Here is a 23,397-nt window from a genome sequence, read left to right as displayed (position 1 = left end):
TCTGTCACTGGTAAGGGCCTGTAGCTCTGTCTTGTTAATTGTAACTCTTGGAAAGCTCTTCATTTAGTTAATGTCCTATGAACCCCAAAGGTAGAATGTAAGTTCATAATGGGATGTTCTAATGTAACTTGGAAGGCACTGTTATACTCTGAGGGAGGATGAGGCATCTTCATTTAGCTAATTCCGGCTGCCTTTTGGTAAACTCATTAATTTCACAGCTGAAATATATTTATTCATAAAAACTGCTTCGTTTTTGAAATTGAGCGGGCATGTTTCAAATCCTTTAAGACTGTCTACCCAGAGATCCCATACTGTGTTAAGCAGTAGAGAGAAAATGAACTCTTTGCTTTTCTGAGTTCTTGAAAGAGGGTATTGATTTATAAAAGTACCCAGGGAGAAATCTTTCCGAAACCATTATATGTTTTCCTGCTTGAGATATTAGAGGCCTATGGAGGGGAAGTAAGTAAACCACAGGATCAAACCAGAGCTTTAAAACAAAACATTTCTACTTTGAGCTTGGTTTCTGTGAGAAGATTTTGTGGTGCGTGTTTGACTATGTTTCCCCCAAATAATTTGGCCTAACTGAAAAGCGGAATAAGAGACTCAAAGATAATTCAGGCTCTTTCTAATTTGATGAGATTAACAGCTGGATAGAAGAGGGATATCGCATCTAGTGTCCAGTGGAGAAAAACTGAGAAGACTTGGACCTCTGTTCCCAAATTTGCCAAACAATACTACCAGCCTGGTCCTGAAGGACATGTGCCGAAAGCGTGGGCAGAGTTGGTTGGGCAGAGTGTGCTGGGCATGTCCACAGGCAACCTAGCTTCATTAGTTCTGTTAACAACAGAACAGCTTTATTCTTTGCCTAAAAGAAAAGAGACCAGATTGCTGCTACGCAAAAATGTTCAGAGATTAGTTAAGAGGCATGGAAAAGCCTGTGAAGTAGGTGAGTCGGACCATGAGCTTTTGTTAGATTTAACTGTTGGTGCTGTAATTTCTTACGTATCCAGTGAGGACCAAGGGGAAAACTGAAATAGAGAAGGAGAAATATGAGGCTATAAAAAGAAAATCTGTAAAAATGAGAAGAATGACAGATCAAAATACATGTAAATATAACCTAGGCAATACTAAAAACTTTGACTGAATCATTTAAAAATACTGACTGTGTGCATCTGCAGGCAGCTTTAAATTCATGCTGTTTTAGAACAGAATACATCTGAACAAACTGAGTGTGTGATACCAAGAGACACAGACTTCAAAGAAAATGGCAAAAACAGTACAAAAATCCCAAGCAGAACGCATAACTGCAACACTACTCCTTGCTCAGTTTCAGTGGACAATTTTTATTTTTATGGGAAACAGTATCTCGAAAATTTTGAGTGAATACTGTTCTATAGCACAAAAGAACTACGTGCTTGACTTAAGGGTAAGTAGTGCCTAAAAGCCTGTTTGGAAAATGTCTTAGAAACCTGGGGTGGTATTAATAACCTCAAAGTAATTAGTTGTACTCTTTAAAGAGAAAACAAATGTCTGCTCTTCTTAATAGTCCTCTTTGATGTGAGACAATGAGGGTAATTTAAAAAAAAAACACACCACCTTGAAATTAAAAATAGGAAAATGATTAGATGTGTGTTTAGATTAATATTAAGTCAAGTTTCAGGAGATATGCACATTGTTTAACATAAAAGGAACCATAAAAGACAAGAATGTTAGCAACAGTTCAGCCTGAACCAATCTTTCAGTTGCGAATAAATTTACCAACTAACCTTGGTGAATGTAAAATACGGAGCACTATGTCAAAGATCATACAAATGGATGAATAAATAGGTATTTTATCTATTATCTGAAATATGAATTACTAAAAAGATTTTTTTTTTTTTTTTTTTAAATGTATTGCCAGACACAGGTAGTCTTCAGAAAAACCTTTAGTTCACTGTCTGATCTCACTTCCTGGGCTGTTCGTGCCTTTATTTACACATAACCAGTTGGGTGTTTAACATAAACATCTATCTGGAATGCCACATCCAGATGTGCCAGTGAGTGCAGAAGTGACTAGCCAAATGAGGCTTAGGTGGCTGTGAGAATACATTCTGAAGACCAAAACTTTCTGATTTGGAAGATTCTGTTAAGCTATTCTGGTCATGTGTCTCATATACAGATTGTTCTTTAACATTAAGACTGCAAATGTAGAACAAGGAGAAGCTGAGTAACATTGTTTGATGGGAAGGGTATTTTGGAGAACATCAGGAATGTTGGACCAAAGAGAGGGGCACTGGTTTCTGAGTGTGGGTTTTTTCATACTCATTTTTCATACTCATACAAATTTTTCCTTTGGGTGAGTTACTGTTGCTCATCATCTCCTCTGAAGCTGAAGAGAGATTTTGAGAAAGAGCAGCAACACAATGAGAAAGGCTTTGGGTTTGTTTGTTTGGTTGGTTGTTTTTTTGTATGGCTAGGGAAAGAGACCTCAGTTGCAGACTTGTGCTGATAGCAGAGGCTATTGTTTAATCTTAACTCTTAGTAGGCATAGGTAAGGATTTAGCAGAATATAATGCCAGAAATAATGTGATAGTTATTCATACTAAACTATGCTAATGTTTTAACTGTAGTGGTTATTTCAGACATTTTAAGTCAACTTGGGATCAAAAAATGTCATGGGAGTAGGGCTTTTTTCTGGGCAAAGAAAAACAGAAATGGTTTAAATGCTAAGTAAGCAGTAAATACTTGCACCTTAATTGAATCAAAATAAAATTGTAATACTATATATATTATGAAGGAAAATATACTACTAATGAAAGTTCTTAAAAGGGAATCTGGACTGTGTTTGGATTCCTGTGAACTTGAGCCTGTGTTCATGCAGAGTTTTCCATCTAAACCCTTAATTGGTTTAGTGGTGGACTTGGTAAGGTTAATGGTTGGACTGGATGATCTTAAAGGTCTTTTCCAACCTAAATGATTCTATTCTATGATCAGCAGATACAGTTCTTGATGTATACCTTCCTTAGAAACTTAGTCAATAAACTTAAGAAACATAGGGAATATTTCTAGCCCCATATTAGTAGTATCATATTAGAAATTAATTATTGAAATAATTTCAAAACATCTGCTTTTGTTTTTACACTTGATTTTACCTGTATTCATTTTTCCACATCATCTGCAGTTGCATCCACTTCACATGTGTAATAGAAATTATGTACCATGTCATACCTGCATTATGTTATTCTCTGTGTACCACTATAACCTGATAAACTTAAAAAAAAAATTAATCTGTATCATAGAGAGACTGTAGCACCTTGAAGGTGACCACCTTAAATTTCTCATTCTCTCCTGCTCATATATGGGAAGTCCCGTTATGTGACACATGTTTACCCAATGGAGGCAAAATCAAAAAGGCCTATTTAGAATCTATAATTGCAATCCTTAGTAGCAGATTGTTTTTCCAGTTTCAAATAATAAAAGCTGTAAATATAAAAGGCTTGAAAATCCAAAGCTAATTGCTGATATGCGCGTGGTAATTAAGTGTATTTCTGTGATGTAATAGGAGTTTTTATTCAGTTTCAGAAAACGTTAATACTCCCTGGCCATGAAGATTGGATAAGAGGCGTTGAATGGGCAGTCTGTGGTCAGTATGAAAGATGAATAAAGTGGAATACTGGTTTAATCACAGTACTACTTACTCTTTTACACCTCCAACAGATGGCTTTGATGCACTGTAGCCCCTAAGCTCTTGTGGTTGTGATTTCCCACCCCCCCCCCCCCCCCCCCCAAGATGGTGGTACAAATATTAAAAATCAAGACAGAACTTTGTGTCATGTTAAAATATAAGAATTGTTGAACCTATACTACAGTTGTGTTTTAGTTATCAAAATTATGGCTACAGTAAGATTGATACAGAACACTCACAGCCCTCACTCTTGCTTGCTTGCTTCAAGTATGTTTACCTGACTGGTACCTTAATGCAAACAAATAGGAGTTTTAGCAACTTGTCCTTTTCAATATGCAAATGTGTATATCTGAGTGAGGAAGAGCTGTCTGCTTTTTCAAAGGGGGAAATAGTACTTTTCTTCTCCTTCCCCCCCCCCTTTTTTTTTTTTTGTTTTAAGAATAGGAGATTAAGAGAGAACCTAATCAGACATTAACTAATCAAATAATTCTTGCAATGGCAAAAAAAAAAAAAATAGAAGGAATTAGAGGATGCTACAATCCTGAAGACAGAGGAGGAGGAAAGGAGTTAGTGAATAGTATTGAGGCTTTCAGAATTTCGAGAGTGAAGGCCGTAAATAGTACAGAAGTATATGTATTTGCCATGCCTTCCATGTCTTATAAGCAGGGAAATGTCCATAGTCAGCATGTTATAAACTAGTAGAGAGTTTGAAATGGGAGAGTGAGTTGATGTTAAAACAGCAGTTTATGATACTGTGAACAACAGGAAAAATTAGGATAATGCTGTAATGCATGTTTGGAAAGATGGTAGGTTAGTCATGGCAGCAGTTGCAATGAAAACATGGCTGTAATTTTTTTTTTTTTTTTTTTTTTTAAACCAAATAGGTGAAGACCTTTTCTTAGCAAGCTGTGCTCAGGATTGTTTGATAAGAATTTGGAAAGTGTGTACAAAATCAAAGCAACTTCCAGAAACTGAAGATGATTCCATAAGACTGAAAGAGAATGTTTTTACTGTCAAAGGTAGGTAACAGCTGTAAAATTCTGTTGCACAACTTTTCACTTGTGTATCTGTTCATGGTTTCAGGGGAGCTAGCAAGGTGGTTACTGTCTAGTTTGGTTTGTTTCTTGTATTAAAAGAATCTGAGACCAGTTTGACTGCATTAATTTTATTCAGCTATTAGGAAAAGTGGAGTTATTGTTGTAAAGCTGTGACTATGTGAAGTTAATGATGTGTTACAAAAAATGGTAAAGCAGTGAGAGAGCTTAATAGCAATATGCATTGTTACATGTATTCTAAATGCAGTACATAGGAGATACATTGGTCTGTGGGAGGTAAGCTGTTGTGCAGTTATCCAGTTTAATAGCATACCTTTAATTTCCTTTCAAATCCAATGCATTAAGAGGTGTAACTAGTGCTTAAACCTTAGAAAAGTACTGGAGAGAACAGATAAGTATGTGCAGGCTTACTTTATCGTTATTTAACATACTGTTTGAGCACTGTAACATCAGAGGCTTGCAATGCTGACATTGTGGGGTAAATTATTAGGCAACTTAGGTAATATGAAGTTTGTATGTTATGTGTAAAAAGTGCTCATGCTACTTGCTGCAAATCCCGATTCATTGTTTGGAGTATCTTAATGCTTGTATTTGCAGTCATTTGGAGATGTAAATATGCTTAAGAGTATGAGTAGAGCCAATGTCCGAGCGTTTATTTCAAAATTGCTTGAGAGTTCTCCAGGAATTCTGTGGTACCACTCTGAGGCAATAGGCTGACCTCTTAGCATCAATCTGGTACTCAGGACTTGTGGCAAAGTAGGTTTTCAAGGAGCTGTTCAGTGTCAATAGGCTATTGAGACATTGGTAGGTGATGAAAGCAGTTGATTTTTTTTTTCACGGAAGATATCAGAAATGACCTGACTTTCTTGGCTTTTAGAAAGAAATGTGCTTTTCTCTGATTTGTGGTAGATACTGACACAACATACGCAATCACTTTGGAGTCGGTGTTGGCTGGTCATGAAAACTGGGTGTATGCAGTTCACTGGCAACCTTCATTTTCCAAAGGTAAAAAGGTACCAAACACTTAGCAGTTATGTTAACTGTTGTATACATGGGGTACAGTCACATGTCTTTGTATTGTGTTTGCATGTTCACTTGTCACGGTGGACTATGAAAATGTTTAAATTCTGCAAATAATGTTTTATAAGTACATGGATGTTGCCTTTTGCTCGTGTTTTCTTTAATGAATGAAATAAAATAACTGAGCTGTACTGGCTTTATTGTAATTGATTTGTTGTTTATGGAGTACAAATGAGTTTAATCAGTGTGAATCAATAGCTCTAATAGTTTACCTTGATATATGTATTTGAAATGTCTGTTCTTTGGAAGGTAAGCATTAACTCAAGAGCAGTCCTTTCTTTTTCTTGGAGTAGAAAGGAACAAATAGCAACATTCAGAAGATTAATCTTCAGTCTTCCCTGCGTTAATATAACATGCCAGGGATTCCTTGAGTATCAGTTTTCTCTAGCATATAGCTTTAAGGCAGTAATGCAGACTGTCATTGAAAAGAAATTATTTACAGTTTAATTTTGCATTTTGCCTAGTCTTTATCTTTCTTTTTAAATCCTTAAATTCTGATGGTCTTGTTTGCAGTACTGATTGGCTGGTGTGTGTCTGCCTGGCGTATAAGGGAAGGAGATTGTTGGTTTGAGATGCTTGCACAATCAGAATGCCCTTGTGTATTTGTATTGGCAAAGGTGCCTTTTTTTCTGAGATGTTTTAGAGTTACTGATTGCAGGTGACTTCACCTGCACAGCTTTGCCAGTGTATATAAAACACTTGAACAGTAAAGTGCAATTAGAATGTCAAAATACCTGTAGTGAAAGACACAGGACTTGCTTTAGAAATATTGGCTTAGTTATCTGTTCTTTAACTTTTTTTTTTTTTTTAAGACACTAATACAAGATTCTGCCTGTTAAAGCAAGGTTTAGGTACAATATAGGCATGTAAGTCTTGCATTGCAATTTGAAAAACTGTCCTGTTAGGCCATGAAGTTTTCCACATGTCTTTACATCATGCTTCTGCATACATGCAGCTGCTTGTGTTCTGTGGCCTGCCCAATTTTGGGTTCCCCAAAATACATCTTCAGTAGAGGCAGACTGATCTGAGAGACATATTCTCAACACAGAAGGTAGGAAGTCTGGTGGTGACATAAGATGCCACCTCATGAGATGCCCACCAATGTCTGTGTTCTCAAGAAAGGTTCCTCAGTGCTTCTTCTAGGGGTTTCGCAACTGAATGATGAACCAGTTCCCTCTTCCCCATTCTGGCTGTGTTGGGTGGTTGTCTGGAGTGTTTCACTGCATTTTGGGGAGCAGTCCTTACTACTGTATTACAAGGTGCTAGAGTCTATTGGAAGCCTGTAGTGAATCTGACACTTGATTTGGGGAAAAAATGCAAGTGAATACTGACATAGAGATTATTTTGTTTTAAACTGTAAAACTCTTGGTAAAAACTTATTTGAGGAATAGAACTGAGAACTGCTATGCAGTCTCTCTGTGAAGCTCTAGCTTTTCCTCCAAACTGCATTTGTTTCAGTATCAACTTGGAGTGAATAAATAGTAGAATATGGTTGTTCTCATGTATATGTTTTACATTTCCTTTGGGAGATTATGGCTGAAAAATACACCACCTCCTAATGAATGCCTGGCAAGAACGTAGGGCCTGTTAAGTCTGGCATTTCAGTACTGCATTGCACGTCTCTGATGCTGAACAATTTTCTTAGTGTGTTTGGATTTCAGTATGACCAAATTCTTTTAGAAAGTATTCTCATAGGTTGTAGGGTAATCATTTTCTTTGTACTGTAGATGGCAGCATGCAACAACCAATGAGGATATTGTCTGCATCAATGGACAAAACTGTGATCATCTGGGAACCTGATAAGGAGTCTGGAGTGTGGCTAGAACAGGCAAGTGTCAGTCTTTCTCACAATACATACTGTATTCAAGTTGCATTTCCAGCATCGTGTGCATACTGCAGGGAACAAAACTCTGTAAAATGCTGGGAGAGAAAGGAAAAAGCATTTGCTTGCAAAAATGCTCATTCTGACGCTGTGTGGTGAGTAAAACTGTGTTTTTCAAAAATGATGTGATGCAATATGATTTTTATTACTTGTTTGCTTTCTTATTACCATATTGGGGAGTTTCTAAGGGGAGTTTTTGCTCAACTGTCATTCATAATATAGCAAGCCAGGTGCTGTATAGTAACACACGCTGTGTGCTCCTGGTAAGAAGAAGAAGAAACCCTCCTGAATTATTTGTACATAAGCCTTGAGGGAATGTAGACCCAAACAGTTACTACAGAGCAGCTGACACGCAATTCACAAGTCTAGTTTTACTCACAGTAACTTGTTCATGGGCCGTGTCATTAGGCTTTTCTTCCGTTTGAGCTGAATACTGATGTTTCACTGTAGGATTTTGGACACTGTTCTAACGTGGATCATCCTAAATAAACAAGTAGTACAGCCAGATTTATCTAGTGATTTGGTAGATGTCTTTGTTTTCAGTTGACCTGCTTTTCCAAATTGCAGTAGTTTGGCTGAAATTGTTTGTGTTGGGTTATGCCAACCATTGTTTACGATCTTTCCTGTCACAAAGAAAGTTCTAATCCTGTCTTGGATTAAAAAAAAGGGAATTACAGTAGTGTATTTAATTTCTCCCCTGTTCCATTGAAAAGTTCTTGTGCCTTTCTACTTGAAGTAGAAATTAGTTCATAATAGGGTGATCACACAGAGATGCGATTTGTTGTCCCTATTCATAACGCTTAGTTGTGGCTAAATTTACAAGCTTTTAAAAATGGGTTGTACAGTAAAGCTTGTGGCAAGTTGTTACTCTTTCTTTTTACATTGTTTGCATTGGTTAGACCTCAAATGTGCAGCCTGCAGTTCAAATCAGGCATTTAAACTGCAACAATCCTTTTGGCATCGAGTGAGGGAAACATGAGCTGGAAGCTTGCAGGGAGGAAGGGAACAAGGGGAACATCCCATTTTTTCTCTTTCATTTTGATATGATGAACAAGCAGTCTTCACAAAATCATTCCCCTGCTTGGAGGTGAGAGTAGAATTCTGCCTCTAGCGTGGCATATGAAAGTCACTTCCATATGAGCGGTATTTTTTTTGAATGAGTGCTAATAAAATGGACATACGACTCCATGCTGCCATTTAGAGTGAGGTGTAGATTCATTTCATTGTGATCTTAAAAGCAGCTGTACAATAATGGGGGAATTGTTAAGAGTTCAGCTTGAAAGGAATTGTGTCTTATCTCTTGAAAACATAACTTTAATAATCTCTTAGTGTAATTAAAAACTTGGAAGAGCACTAGAGCAACTGTAAGGCATGTGTGTATGCATGCATACATACATACATACATGCAAAGTCACAAGGGAAGCACAAAACAGAGGCCAAAATATGCCAAGAAGGAATGTGGAGCAAACTGCAGGGATTCATGGAGAAACGGGGAAGTGGAAATACAGTAGTGAATCTTGGAAATTAAGGCGGGGGGGGGAAGGTAATTGGCAAACACTGTTCCTTTGGACCATTTTTCCATTTTGTGCAACAGAGCAATAGCAAGACAACAGATGACAAGAAACTGTTGCATCCAACAGACTGGACTGAAACACAGAAAGTTTGGGTTCTCGTTTCATCTAGTGTAGTGTTTTCTTTCCCTTGGGGATTTGAGAAAGATCCTATCCTGAGATGTTTATGAAGGGAGGCTCCATTGAAGTGGCATGCAAATTTAATTCCCCTGATAGTTTAGTGCTTAACTTTGCAATTAAAATATTCTTTAAATGTATTTTTGTGTGCAATGTGAACTCTTGCCTATAGCTAAATTTTCATCTCATGAGATTAGGATGAGTTTATATGAATGGAAGGCCATTTTCATGGATATTTCACTTCTGATCATTAATTCAGGTGCGGGTAGGTGAAGTGGGTGGCAATACCCTTGGATTTTTTGACTGCCAGTTTAGTCCAGATGGTTCAATGATCATTGCTCATGCTTTTCATGGAGCACTACACCTTTGGAAACAGGCTACAGTTAATAAGGTACGTTGGTTTTTTGTTATTAGTAATACTTAAAAGAATTACACTTATATGTCACTTGAGGTAAGTTCTATTGTTAATAGAAAAGTGTAACAGTACTATTTAAAATTAATGACTGAAATAGTCCTTCTCTGAATATAATATTCTATAGGAGTCTCGCTCCTGCACAGAAGGGAGGTTGCAATCTCCCAGGCTCTAAAACCTGTTGCTTCCCCGTGGGAACCATAAAGTCAGTGGAATAGACTGAACTCCTTTGTGGTTGTGCTTTCTTCAGAAGTGGCAGCTGAACCAATAACACAAGTTTCTTTTAGATTAGAGCAATAAATCAGTATTTGTGTCTCTTTAGCCACTCTGAGGTCTAATAATTTGCTGTTTTCAAATGTCTTTTTTTTTGCTTTCTTGATAAGAATGTTGATACTTTTATTTTGGTTAGAATATGCCAATCAGTCAATTGAAAACTCTTTGCTTCTTTGGTGACTTTTTTAATAGAAAGAATGGACTCCAGAAGTTGTGATTTCAGGACATTTTAACAGTGTAGAAGATGTCAAGTGGGATCCAGAAGGAGAGTTTATCATCAGTGTTGGTTCTGATCAAACTACTAGACTCTTCGCTCCATGGAAAAGAAAACAAGAGACAGAGGTACAATCTTCAAAGATTTTGTGAGCTTGGTAAAGAGGGCTTGTCTGTCCTGAGTTTGGAACAGGTCACCTGAATATAACTCAAACTTTAAATTTCCCCAAGCCACGGTCTGTTCAAAACTGCTTGTGTAAGTGCTTGGTTTGGTCATTCAGTATGTGCTGTTTTCACTTTAAAAATACTGGTGGTAGAGTTTTAGCAATCACATAGCATGACTGCTGTTTAATCCTTAGCTCACCTCCCAGTTACCTTCAGTTAGTGTTCTCCCAGGGTCTTAAAAACCAGGCTCTGCAGTAATTCAGGAGGAGGAATACCTAGCTGATTCTAATAACCATCTTGTTTAACACTTGGCTAAGCACTGCTGCAGGTAATCATAAAGAAACTCAACTTTGGTTGTGTTTTTTACACAAGCTTAATCTAAGCAAAGTTCTCACTGTATTTTTTACACTATTTTGTTTATGACTCCTACTGTTTTACTGGAATGATTATCTGAATTGCATGAGTGCAGTTGGTACCTGTGCAAGCAACTTTTCAGGAAGAATTATTTCTGAACAACCTTGTGTGTTCCCAAATAAGGCTAAATTTGGGTGTGGGAAACCCTGTCTAGGAACGCAAAAAATCCTGTTTCTATTTGCACGTGCATTTTCCTCATGTACAAATACAGCTTGTTCTAGAAACTAGAGAGATTGAAGTCATGTAAGGCCCTGTGCAAGCTGTGCTCTTAGTTGGGGGAGGCAAAGGGTGGCTGTTACAACTGTCTTATCAAAGCTTCTGTAGGGTAGACCAGCGCAGGATGTCCGATGTTTTTGGGAGAGTGAATTTGGTATCCATTCCTTGATTTCCTTCTTCCAGGCCCACGGAAGTGGTGGCAATTCCAGCTGAAGTGCTAAGCTTTGCTTTGTGTTGTAGGAAGGGCATCTCCAGTTTCTTCCATTTCCCAGGCAGCTGTGTGCCTGGGAAGATAATGGAATACATCCTCCTAGAAGCTACCCTAAAGCACATGGAGGACAGGGAGATGATTCGAGACAGCCAGCACGGCTTCACCAAGGGCAAGTACTGCCTGACCAACCTAGTGGCTTTCTATGAAGGAGTGACTGCATCAGTGGACAAGGGAAAAGCAATGGATGTCATCTATCTGGACTTCTGTAAAGCCTTTGACACAGTCCCCCACAACATCCTTCTCTCTAAATTGGGGAGGTATGGATTTGATGGGTGGACTGTTCAGTGGATAAGGAATTGGTTGGATGGTCACATCCAGAGGGTCATGGTCAACAGCTTAATGTCCAAATGGAGACCGGTGACAAGTGGAGTCCCTCAGGGGTCCGTACTGGGACCGGTGTTGTTTAATATCTTCATCAATGATACGGACAGTGGGATCAAGTACACCCTCAGCAAGTTTGCAGATGACACCAAGCTGAGTGGTGCAGTTGACACACCTGAGGGACAGGATGCCATCCAGAGGGACCTGGACAAGCTTGAGAAGTGGGCCTGTGTGAACCTCATGAAGTTCAACAAGGTCAAGTGCAAGGTCCTGCACCTGGGATGGGGCAATCCCCGATATCAATACAGGCTGGGGGATGAAGGGATTGAGAGCAGCCCTGCGGAGAAGGACTTGGTACTGGTGATGAAAAGCTGGACATGAGCCGGCAATGTGCGCTTGCAGCCCAGAAAGCCAACCGTATCCTGGGCCGCATCAAAAGCAGCGTGGCCAGCAGGTCGAGGGAGGTGATTCTGCCCCTCTACTCTGGTGAGACCTCACCTGGAGTACTGCGTCCAGCTCTGGGGCCCTCAGCACAAGAAGGACATGGACCTGCTGGAGCGGGTCCAGAAGAGGGCCACCAAAATGATCCGAGGGCTGGAGCACCTCTCCTATGAGGCCAGGCTGAGAGAGTTGGGGTTGTTCAGCCTGGAAAAGAGAAGGCTGCAGGGAGATCTTATTGAGGCCTTTCAGTACTTAAAAGGGGCCTATAGGAAGGATGGGGACAATATTTTAGCAAGGCCTGTTGTGACAGGACAAGGAGTAATGGTTTGAAACGAAAGGAGGATAGATTTATACTGGATATAAGGAAGAAATTTTTTACAATGAGGGTGGTGAAGCCCTGGAACAGGTTTCCCAGAGAGGTGGTGGAGGCCCCATCCCTGGCAACATTCAAGGTCAGGTTGGACGGAGCTCTGAGCAACCTGATCTGGCTAAAGCTGTCCCTGCTTACTGCAGGGAGGTTGGGCTAGATGACCTCTAAAAGTCCCTTCCAACCCAAAGCATTCTATGATTCTTTCCCCACCTTTTCCCCTAATCTCCAATCTGGAGGATACAACAGCTCTGTGGAAAAGATAGTATGTTGGATTTGACACATGGAAGCAAAGTCCAGGAGTAGCACATGATATAAGTTAGCAGCATTCAAAAGAGTTGTCAATATCACATTCTCTGTGACCAGCTGAAGTACCACTCTTTATTATGTATGCTGCTTGCTAAATATTTATCCTATTTTCTGAAAGAACTGAGCTTTGTATGATTTACCTGTACAGCTGTTCCTGCTGTCCCTGAAACTTTTGAATTAATTGATTTAGCACAGTGATTGCAGTCTTCCTATCTAAGTTTGGTGTGAACTGAATTATTGGACTTCCCATTCCTGTCCTGACACAGAGCAGCCACCTGACTAGTTTGACTAGGTGTAAATCCAAGTAGCATCAACACTTGTTGCTGCATGGGGTGTGGAAGAGAGCTATAGTATCCTGTTGGTGGGGTGAGGTGGAGGGTTGAGATAGAAATGGTTCATTTGAAGGGGTGTGTTCAGGACTTTGGAACCCTGAAAACCAGGTGTTTAGTTCTCCTGCTCATGAACTTAGATAACATAGGCTTTTAAAATACCTTACTTTCCTTGCCATACCTCAGTATGGCATCTGAAAAATTACAACAGGTAACATCTGATGTTTGTCTTAACGAGACACAATGGATGGTTCAGATATCTATGAAAAGTTAGTATTATAGCTCAATATTCATGTTTTTCTCTGTAAAAAGAGAACTATGTTAAATGCAAATAATTATCCCCTCTTAGAACCTCAATTCTGATATTATACTGGATTCAAATATCGGAAATGAGGGATAACAATCAGCTTCAATTTGTCATGCAAATTTGCGCCCTGATTTTTCTGGAAGAAGCTTATTGGATGACTTATGCAGACCTCTCTGTCTGTTTTGGGTTTTGCGTTTTTTGTTTTTTTCATTCCTGTTACGTGCTGTGTTCTAAAGAATGCAAAGGTGCATCTAGTAAAGGATGAGAATGGTTTATTGCACTGTTTGCTTGTTTTATTTTTTTTTTTAAAGAATTAATGCTTTTTTCTCATTGGAAAACAATCAAGCTCTTGTGAAAACATGAGATTTTGTAGGATCTCTCAAATATCCCATTCAGGTTCTATTGGAACCTTCAACATTTGAAACTGAATTGAATTTTTAGTGTGATATATGCAGTTTACAGTCAACATAATGCCTTTCCTTACGTTTGTATGATGTCTAGTACAGTGCAAAATTCTGTCTTGGCTGCAATTTTCCAGGAATTGTAATACTGAAGTAGTCTAATTCTAATTGATTAAATTTAATCTAATGCTGCTAGCTTTTAACTCAAAAGTGCACACTGTATTTTTCCAACTGAAGTATCATGTAGGAATAGTAGCAAATCACACCTACTAAAAATCTTTTTATGAAAGTGTATTTGCTTGAAGACAGAGGGGTTTTTCTGAAGAATCAATTTTTACATGCCTAGAATAAATTAGATTATTAGAAAAGGCATTTAAATAATTTAATATCTTTTTTTTGCTAATCTTCTTTGCTTAGTGTGACTATAAAACTAACTTGTCTATCTAATTTCTGGTCAGCTGTTAATTCTGGTTTTCTTGGATTAATACTTGAAGTGTGGATATGAATATTTCATGAAACTAGGAAAAAAGTTAATACTTCAAATGAAAACACTTCTAAAATCATCAGGATTTTCCAGGTTTTTCTGATAAGAAGCTATTTGTTTTTTTCAGTTTTTTGCAAAGTTTCTATTAAATGGTCTCACTAAAATTGAGTATTTAAAGAAAGGGGGGAAGTAGGAACCTGTAGCCTGCTGACAGCAGTGCTGTCAGACAGATGAAGGAAGCAAGGTAATTATCGCTACCTTTCTTACGTCTTTCAGAGCTACAGTTTCGTAGTAGTAAGTAGCATACAATCCTCCTTTTGCTTAAGCAAATTATGTCCTATTCCTGACTGTCTAGCATAAAGAAGTCACAGTAAGTGTGGTGTGCCCTTAATAACAAAGGTAAGCAAATGCCTTAAACATATCTGTGCAGGGACAGAGTTTACTAATTAGAGGAATTGTTTGGTGGAAAAATAGGATTTAACTGATGTATATGAGCATACATCAGTTTTTATGAATGTCAGTAGAAGGTTGCTATTAACTCTCCTTTACGTTAATAAAGTCAGCAAGTAAAGTATTAGTACTATTTTGGAACTCCAAAATCTTGCTGCTTCTCTGGTTAAGAATTGTGTTTTAACTGCATGTCTGTCTGTTTAGGTAACCTGGCATGAAATTGCAAGGCCTCAAGTACATGGATACGACATGCGTTGTCTGGCAATGATTGGCCGGTTTCAGTTTGTATCGGGAGCAGATGAAAAAGTGCTTCGAGTTTTTCGTGCTCCCAAGAATTTCATAGAAAATTTCAGTAACATCACTGGTATTCCAATGGAGAAGCTGTACTCCCATGTAAGTGTGCTAAAGCAATGCTAAATGAAGACAGCCCTCTTTCATGTAAATAAAATTAATACTTTAGAAAACATCAAATTGCACTAAACTCCATAAAAATTCTTTTAATAGTTCTGAAACCTTAACCTTGTTTTTCCTTTCCCTTCTGATTGCTTCCATGTGTGTTGTTTCATATGTATTTTCACAGTGTTGTCCTGTAAAACAGGTTGTATTTGAAACTAAACAAGACCCAGTGTCTGAAGATTGCGAAGAGTATGGGTAAAATTTAAATAAGTCAGACCAAGTAGACTACTGTATGCACTTGGTGATTTGAGAGCAAACAATAAAGCCTGGGAGTCTGCTGCTTCTTAATTTAAGGGTGTAGTAGTCTTGTCTAGATGTAATTATTGTTGTGTGGTTATGTGTTGTTGTGGTTTTTTCTTTTTTTAATTGTATGCTTGGAAATAGCATAAAGCTTTCAGTACTGTTGTTAGTTGTTACATATAAATATTTATAAATGTGTACTTGCTCATGCTTTATTTCCTCTTGGCATTGGAAATTTTCTTGAGGCCTTTACATTCCAGTTCTTAGTTGTCGAAAAGTATACTGTCCTACTCTGTGGAAAGATAAGCCTGCAGAGTTGCCGTCCTTTGTTTGTTCCCCATTCGCTTTAAGATCCAATTTTAGTTTTCTCTGCATTTTGTAGAGCAGACCTCATTCAGGATAGTTGCCTCTGTACAGTGCTTTGCATGCTCTTTGCATTTCTGGCTCAAAAGCGGTGTTTTCTGTGCAGCTTCTCAGAGATGGATTAGCCTTTCCATTTCATTTAACAGTTGAAACATCTGGGAGAGAAATCTATTCGTTTTTGATAGCAAGAAGTTACATAAGTAGCTGTTTAGCGCTTTAATTCCATAAGACTTTGTAAGCGTTTGCATTAATGATATTGTACAAATAACAGTGGGCTTTTATAACGCTGGCAGATGTCATTATTTTACTTTTAGGTAGACTTTCCTTATCAGCTCTTCCTCCAAGTGCTATTTTTGATTCATGATATGACAAAGTGTTTCACGTGGACTTTGTTTAAAGAAGAAGGCATTATGAGCTCCAATGGTACAGCTATTCTTAAATAGCTTTATTGAAATTGTTTTCTGTGAATGCTTTTTTTCATTAAAGTGGGTAATTTTTTTCTTAGTTTAGCTCAAACATCTTCCCCCAAAAAGTACTTAAAACCAAAAAAGCTAGCTTTATATTCAGAAAGGGTTGAATGGGATTATATTCAGTTCAAATCCATGGGATTGTATTATATTTTGGGTTGTAATGAAGAACCGTTTTTGTTTTAGAGGCATTAGACTGGTGTGTGTCTCATACATTTTCTCCTTGAATTATGAACATTTAAATAAATAATGTAGTATTTTAAGCTGTCACCTGAATTATTAATCCAATACTGTAAAACAGTCTTTCTTTGAACTTTTCAGACACTGTGAGGAAGGGGTTTTACAGCTATTGAATCTAATCTTCTTCCATCTCTGCAGAAAGGGCCCCAAGTTCACTTACCCTTTCTAAATTTTGACTTTTTCCTCTATACCTTTATGGAAGTATTTTCTGTCTGATGATTTGTCTTCCTTCTGTGCTGCTCTAAACAGCTATGTACTCCAGCCACATCTCTGTGCTATGTGTTGGGTTGTGTTTGAAGTTGTGGGCATAGGCACTCACCTTCTCTCTCGTCTTCCAAAATGCTGCTTTATTATTCTACCTCAGAACAGACTATTTCCCAGTCCTATTGCATTAAAAACTGTAGTGCTCTCAGTTGATTAAGTATCATGTATACCCTAGAATAAATAAGATTGTGGAAGAAAACCTGTGATTAGGGATGAAGATGCGTGCCTTACAGGAAGTCCCTTAAACTGAGGCCTTAGAAAAGCTTTTTTTTCTGGCAGAGTACTGGTCTTCATCTTGTCCAGGATATGTTCTGGATGAGTTGGGAGGTTTTCAAAGTGGCCCCCTTCACTTCTCTAGAAAAGTCTCTTTTTATCACAGAGATTCCTTAAACTGTGGCCTCTGAAATCTGAACCTACATGACAATCTGTATATAACCTTTTTTTTTTTTTTTAAATTCAGCAATCATCTGATCTTCCAGAAGGTGCAACTGTGCCAGCTTTGGGATTATCCAATAAAGCTGTTTTTGAAGGTATGGCTACGGAGAAATAATGGTGATGGTGCTTCATGTGGAAACTTTTTTTTTAAATGATTGTTTTAGCATATGTCTTTTTGTTAGGGCTGCCATTGTAAGCTTGACTGCAAGTTTAGAATCTAGAAATAAAATTGTGCAGTGTTTATTTCTCTGGTAGCACCTAAATATGGTACTTAAAAATAATAATAATAAAAAAAAAGCACTAGTGAAAATCTTTTCTCCCTTTTTCTGCCTTTGGTTTCTCCTAAACATCCCCTTATGTCTTGTGCAAACCCAAAATGCTCTTTCCCTGTCTCCTATACCATGTCCCGCACGCCTGTAGGAAGTAACCCTGGTCAGTCTCCTCCATGCTCCCGAGAGCCTCTCCTGTTGAACTGATCTTGATGAGTTTCACATGGATGCTGGGGCTCATTGCTCTCCTGTGATGGGTCTGGAAATAGCCAGGGCAAGATACTATTTGAATTCCCTCACCTGCTGTTGTTCCTCTGTTTTCTCCATGCTTACTACCCATGCCCTCCCTCCCTGGAAGACTGATCACTCTTAGCCAAAAAAATTAGCATTGAATTAGCCTACTGTGAAAACTAGGTTCAGAGTTGTTAAAGCAGAACTACCTGTTGCTACTTGTGGTTTCTTTGCAAAATACGTTGACCTCTGAAGCTACATTCTGGAGTCCTTTTCACACTCTCCTCAAATGTTAGCACCCTGGTAGAGACTTACAGAAGTAATGATGCTTTGAGGGGGGATCAGTCACATTTTCTGTTCCAGTGAAAATAGCCATAAACTTTCTCCAGGTAAACGTTGCTTTGAGAAAGTATTTGGGAGGAAGAATTAATTAGCCAACAGTAACTAATGTTCTGTCAGTAAAGGCTGGTGAGGCACCAGATTAATTTCTTGGACATGTGGTGGGGATTGCATTGTGGGGGAACAAGGAAGGAGGGACAAACATCTCAGTTATTTTTATCATTCTAGACGGTAGCGTCTTGAGACTGGGGATGGGACTGGTAATCTGGTGTTTAATAAAGTCTCAGGTGAAAATGCATTTACACTGGAATTTACAAATTAGATCAGAGTTTTTACCTGCTTAAAGCTTTATCAGAAGGTGTGAATTAAAAAAGGAAGCATTTTAATAAGCTTTGTCTCCAGGGTCTTCAATGTCAGTACAGCTAAATTTTCCTAAATCTTCCGTGAGAGGAAAGTAGCTTTGTTGTACTTGAAGTAACTCGTGAAATATAGTTTGGCAACACCTCTTTTTTTTCTGCTTTCTCATGAGTCCTTCCACTGAGAGAGGGAACAAAAATTCCTTCTCCTAGACTATTGTCACACACAGAATAATTTCCATTGAGTTCATGTGGCACACCCAGAAGCGGCCGTATGAGTAGAAGAGCTGTCAAATTTTCCTGTATTGTCCACCATTGCCCACCCAATGCTAACCCACTGATGGCTTAGCTTAAAACTCCACAGACCTCTCTTCTTGCTTACTCTGCAGAGGAGTCTTCATGGTGAGCGATGATCAGATAGTGGTCTCAAATTAGATAAATGTTGCTAATTTCATTTTCAAGGGGATAGGAGACAGGATGAATGAAAAGATAGTCTTTCTCTTCTGCTTTTTCTGTACCTGCTTTTTTAAACTGCTGTATTTGAAATGTACATTTGGCAAAAAGTTAGAGTCTGTCGGAGAGCAACTGTTCCCCAACTCTGTACCTTTTTCTTAAATAATAGCTTCAAAGTGAATGACAGAGTTGAATTTTAACTTAAAAATAACTGAGTAATTTCAGTTACTTCTGGTACTTCTGCCTAAAGCTAGGGGCTGAGCCCTCGGCAGTTTTGCTGAGGTTTTCAAATTGTAGATACACTTCTGCAAGTATGGCTTTTCATTTAGTGGTCTACATTAAATTCAGGAATTCATCACTTGTATCTGAGATTTTTGCCTTAACCATTTTCAAATACAGAAGGAAAGGTTTAACGTTGGGGAAGCACAGGTTCAACTCCTGGTGACTGCTTCTTTCAGGTAAATCAAAGTCTCTTTAAGAATCTCTAAAAGAGACTGTGCCGGTGGAGAGATGTCAGTGTCAGAATGAAATTTGTACAAAGGTTAGATTTAACCCCACCCCCCCTTCTCCTCATTCTCATGTGCAATAGAATAACTAGATTCTAATATTCATATTATTGTAACTCTGGAAGAGGAAAAACCTAATTTGAATTACTCATATTGTAAAAACAGTAGATGTTTTTTACTTGTATAAGTGCTCATATTTTCCTTCCTGTCAAGTATGTTCTCTCTAGCTAATGAAGTTCTTGCTTTGAATAGGAGATATGGATGTTCAACCAGCTGAGGATGAAGAAACATTTAATACCATTTCAAATCAGTATCCTGAGATTTATTTTCAGCCCTTGATCCTTACAGGTATGAGATTAATTCCTATTGTAGGAAATAGAGAATGAAGTTCATTGGATGTAAACTTGAAGCGTTATTTAGCCGATTTCTAGATTATTTAGTACTAAATTCGAATATGTTGTACAAATGTCTTTTAGAACCTCCCCCAGAGGATCACTTGCTGCAGAATACCTTGTGGCCTGAAATTCAGAAGTTGTAAGTTTTCTTTTTCTTTTTTATTTAATTTACAAAATTTCCAGAAAGCTATTGCAACATATTAATGTAGTCTGGTCTTGTAACTCTTCCTAGCTTACTACCTGATTTGACTTTGTGTGCAGTCTATTGCTAGTAAAATCAATAAATTATATGTATATAAAAAATAAGGAAACAGTGCAGAAAATGGCAGTTAAAACTATGTGTCACAAAATTCTATTTCACTAGTTGTTTCTGTACTAGTGAAATATGTCTGGTTTTTGGCACAAAGCTATTCTTCTGAATTTGTAATGATCAGGCTTTCATTGTCCCTTTGGATGTTTGTCTTTTGGAGGTCTGTTTAGGGCACCGATCCCTGGGGTTTTTTGTTTGTTTGTTTGTTTTGTTTTGTTTTTTTCCTTCTTTGTTTCAAGAAAATAGTAAGGTTTCTGGTCTGCTATAAGAAACTGGCATGTTTTCATGGTCTTATCTGTGCTCTGGAATGTGGTGGGTCTCTCTTTCCATGCTGCAGCCTTTGTTTTATGTCTGTCTGCTCAGCACATCTGCTTAAAACTTTGCCTATACTGAAGGTCTCTGCATGAGGAGTTTTCTGCTTCTTTCTACTTCGTGGCACAGACTTGCAGATGAAGTTTGTCTTTCTGGTATGGAAGTAAAGGTTAAGGCATCGAAGGAGGAGCTTCCTCCTAAAGCCTAACAGAGTTGTAAGATGCAGTAGATGGAAGCAGCAGCCAAAATAGGATGTGTCTAGTGGTAAAGCAAAGTGATGAATGTTGAGTAAGATGGTTGCAAACCCAGTTTGGGTATTGAATGCTGACAGGGTGGGTTGTGGGTTGAAAAGATAATAGAGTTACATGGCCATGACAGTAATTGTTTTGAGGTTGCAGGGTTTTAGAATTCAGCTTGTTCTGTTCGTTCTTTTCTGAGATTCACAACAATTTGCAAATGAAGGTTGTCACCTTATTTGTTCCCTAAAGATCCTGGTGACATTAGGCTACACTTTCACAATCTTAAAAGTGTTAGTATCAATCTTCAAAGTATAGCAGAAAGAAATGAATCATCTCAAGCTCTTACGGGTTAATTTATATGAATCACCTGAAACAGTGGTCTCGGGCAGGAACAAGAACGTTGAGCCTTTGCTGATTATTACAGGTACCTTTATACATTACCAGTTTTGTGATTTCAGTTGGGGAGTGGGAAGTGAAAAGCTTTGGCAAAGCAGATTGCAGGTTGCTTTCATTTGACCGAGTGGGAGGTTTTGTGGGAGCTCTTCTTTACCTTCAACTGGGCAGTTAATCTTCTCTGAATGCTTTTAAGCTCTTTTACTGTGTTTGTACTCACAAGTGCTTCTAGGAGGGAAGACGGTGGATATTAGACCACATCTGCATATTTTGTAATTTCTAACTGTTACGTTAACTGCTTCTCCTGTGCATGCTATGGCCGCTAATGCACCCACTCATGTAAGTAGTTTGATGAGGGATCTTTAAGTAATGACAAGGAGCCAAGGCCAAAATTTTTCTTCATTTGCGTTTGACATTTCTCAAAGTCTAGTGAGACATTAATCTTTGATATCCTGCTACAGGAGTACTGCCTATCTGCTTTTATATCCTGCATTCATTAAAATAACTGCATTTTATGATGGTCTTCAGGTGACTTATCTGAGTAATTTTTTCTGGTTTTAGAGACACTGCTAATGATAGGGATTCTTTTATGCAAGAGCAACAAGATATAAAGCATTCATAGACTTTCAGGTTTTGTGCTTAGGATAATCTTGAAAGAAGTAACATGAAATCGCATAATGTAGATTTCAAGTTGCCATAGCAGCAGAAAAACAGTGTGAGGAACTGACTCGCTAAAAATAGCTTGTTTGTCACTGACATTTGTGTATTCCCAGCTTTAACTTGGAAACAAATTTTGAAGGATTAGTGTTGGGTTTTGAAAACTGTTTGCTTGACTAGGTTTTAGTATGAAGAACTTGCTGAATTTTTTACATAATCTAATAACTTTAAAGTAAATATATGATAAATCCTGTGAGAGTATGCTAATCTTTATCCTCTTGGAAAATTATCATAGAGTTTATATGCAGCAGGCTGAGATTAAAGCCTGAGTGTTGCCATATATATTTATGTTTATATGTATGTACATTTCATGTAATACACTTGGAAGTCTTGAGAGATCCTTTTTTTCACTAGAAAATTACTGTAATCATTTGTCTGGACATTTTGAAAGTCCAGTGAATTTACCTGTGCATAAAAAAATGTTATGAATTGCACATTGCTAAGGCAAAATTGCTTGTGGTTGAAAATGTCATTTCATTATTCATTCACGCAGTTGCTTCTCTGTTGTGAATCCTTTTTGGTGTTGTACTACATGATGAAGGGATCAGATTGTGTGTATGAGGGCAGGGGAAGAGGTTGTACTAGAGCTTCTATACTTGCAAGGCTCATGCACTCCTGTAAACAGCATCTCCTATTGCCACTAACTTTTATTCCCTTTACTGGAGACAGCACTGGGCTATACAGGCTGCTTGTCTAACCTGTGATAGTCCTGCTCGTGTGACTTTGCAAAAGACAGTATTTTAGGTTTCATTTTAATTTGAAGAGAAAGATTACATTTTAATGCTTCTGTTTAGCAAGAACAAAGTTGCATACAGAAGCTCAAAATGTTTCTGTCAAGTGCTCTTTAATACTACATTTCGAAGATAGAACCAGAGTAACTGAGGACTTGTTTCACCAGTTGTTCCACAGGTCCTTCATTGAATTTCAGGAAATTTACATTTTTCATGGAATAAATACTTTTCAATTTTGGAAACTTGACTTTCAATGATTTTCATTACAGAATAGTCTCCAGGAATGTGCTTTAAAAGTAAGCATTATAATAAAACTCCTGCTGGTGGCAGAGTAAGGGGAAGACACACAGTAATACCTTCATCGCTATAAGATACAATCAAATTTGCAAATTAACATTCGAAATAAGTGCAGCCACCAGTCTTTCTCCCCCCTGAAGATCCAGGCACAGTTACTCTTCACGAAAAGGCAGTGCATCCCCAATCTTCAGACATAAGTGTGGAAGTCTATCTATGGGGTATGCCCAGCAGTGACTCTTCTGGACTCTGTTCAACAGATACAGACAGTAATTTGTCATTTCAACAGGTGGCTGTTTTGGCTGCAAGTGAAATCCTATGAACATCAATCCCATATAAGAACTTCTTTGCAATACTGCTGATCAAAGGAGTTTTTTTAAGAGAACTGCCTGTCTCTTCAGAGCTAGGAATCAAAGGAAGCCCCCCCACAACTGTGGTATTTAGCTGGTATTTGTCCACTGTTTATAGATTGCATCTCCACTTTTACTCCCAGTCTGTTTTGTGACTGATTTTAATTTGTGTTAGTCTGTGTGGCATTTCTGCTTATTAAATTCTAGTCCAGATATGTGAGCTTGAATTCCAGCAGAACCCATGCAAAGACTGATTAAAAATATATTTCTGGAGGAAGCCAGAAGTTGTGGGTTT

The 23,397-nt window shown here is 38.1% G+C and overlaps 1 protein-coding gene across 1 annotated transcript in view; it reads left to right on the top strand.

Annotated features, from left to right (window-relative positions):
* ELP2 (elongator acetyltransferase complex subunit 2) overlaps positions 1–23,397 on the top strand; it is a 41,905-nt gene that overhangs the window by 11,450 nt on the left and 7,058 nt on the right. The window contains exons 7-16 of the mRNA XM_075704583.1: positions 3,556–3,622; positions 4,549–4,683; positions 5,629–5,724; positions 7,527–7,627; positions 9,629–9,760; positions 10,247–10,396; positions 14,947–15,135; positions 17,233–17,302; positions 19,614–19,709; positions 19,838–19,895. Of these exons, the coding sequence (XP_075560698.1) occupies positions 3,556–3,622; positions 4,549–4,683; positions 5,629–5,724; positions 7,527–7,627; positions 9,629–9,760; positions 10,247–10,396; positions 14,947–15,135; positions 17,233–17,302; positions 19,614–19,709; positions 19,838–19,895 (1,094 nt within the window). The remainder of the gene's footprint in view (positions 1–3,555; positions 3,623–4,548; positions 4,684–5,628; positions 5,725–7,526; positions 7,628–9,628; positions 9,761–10,246; positions 10,397–14,946; positions 15,136–17,232; positions 17,303–19,613; positions 19,710–19,837; positions 19,896–23,397) is intronic.

This window comes from Pelecanus crispus, chromosome 2 (assembly GCF_030463565.1).
Source record: "Pelecanus crispus isolate bPelCri1 chromosome 2, bPelCri1.pri, whole genome shotgun sequence".
Lineage (NCBI taxonomy): Eukaryota > Metazoa > Chordata > Aves > Pelecaniformes > Pelecanidae > Pelecanus > Pelecanus crispus.
This window is presented reverse-complemented; position numbering and strand designations above follow the sequence as displayed.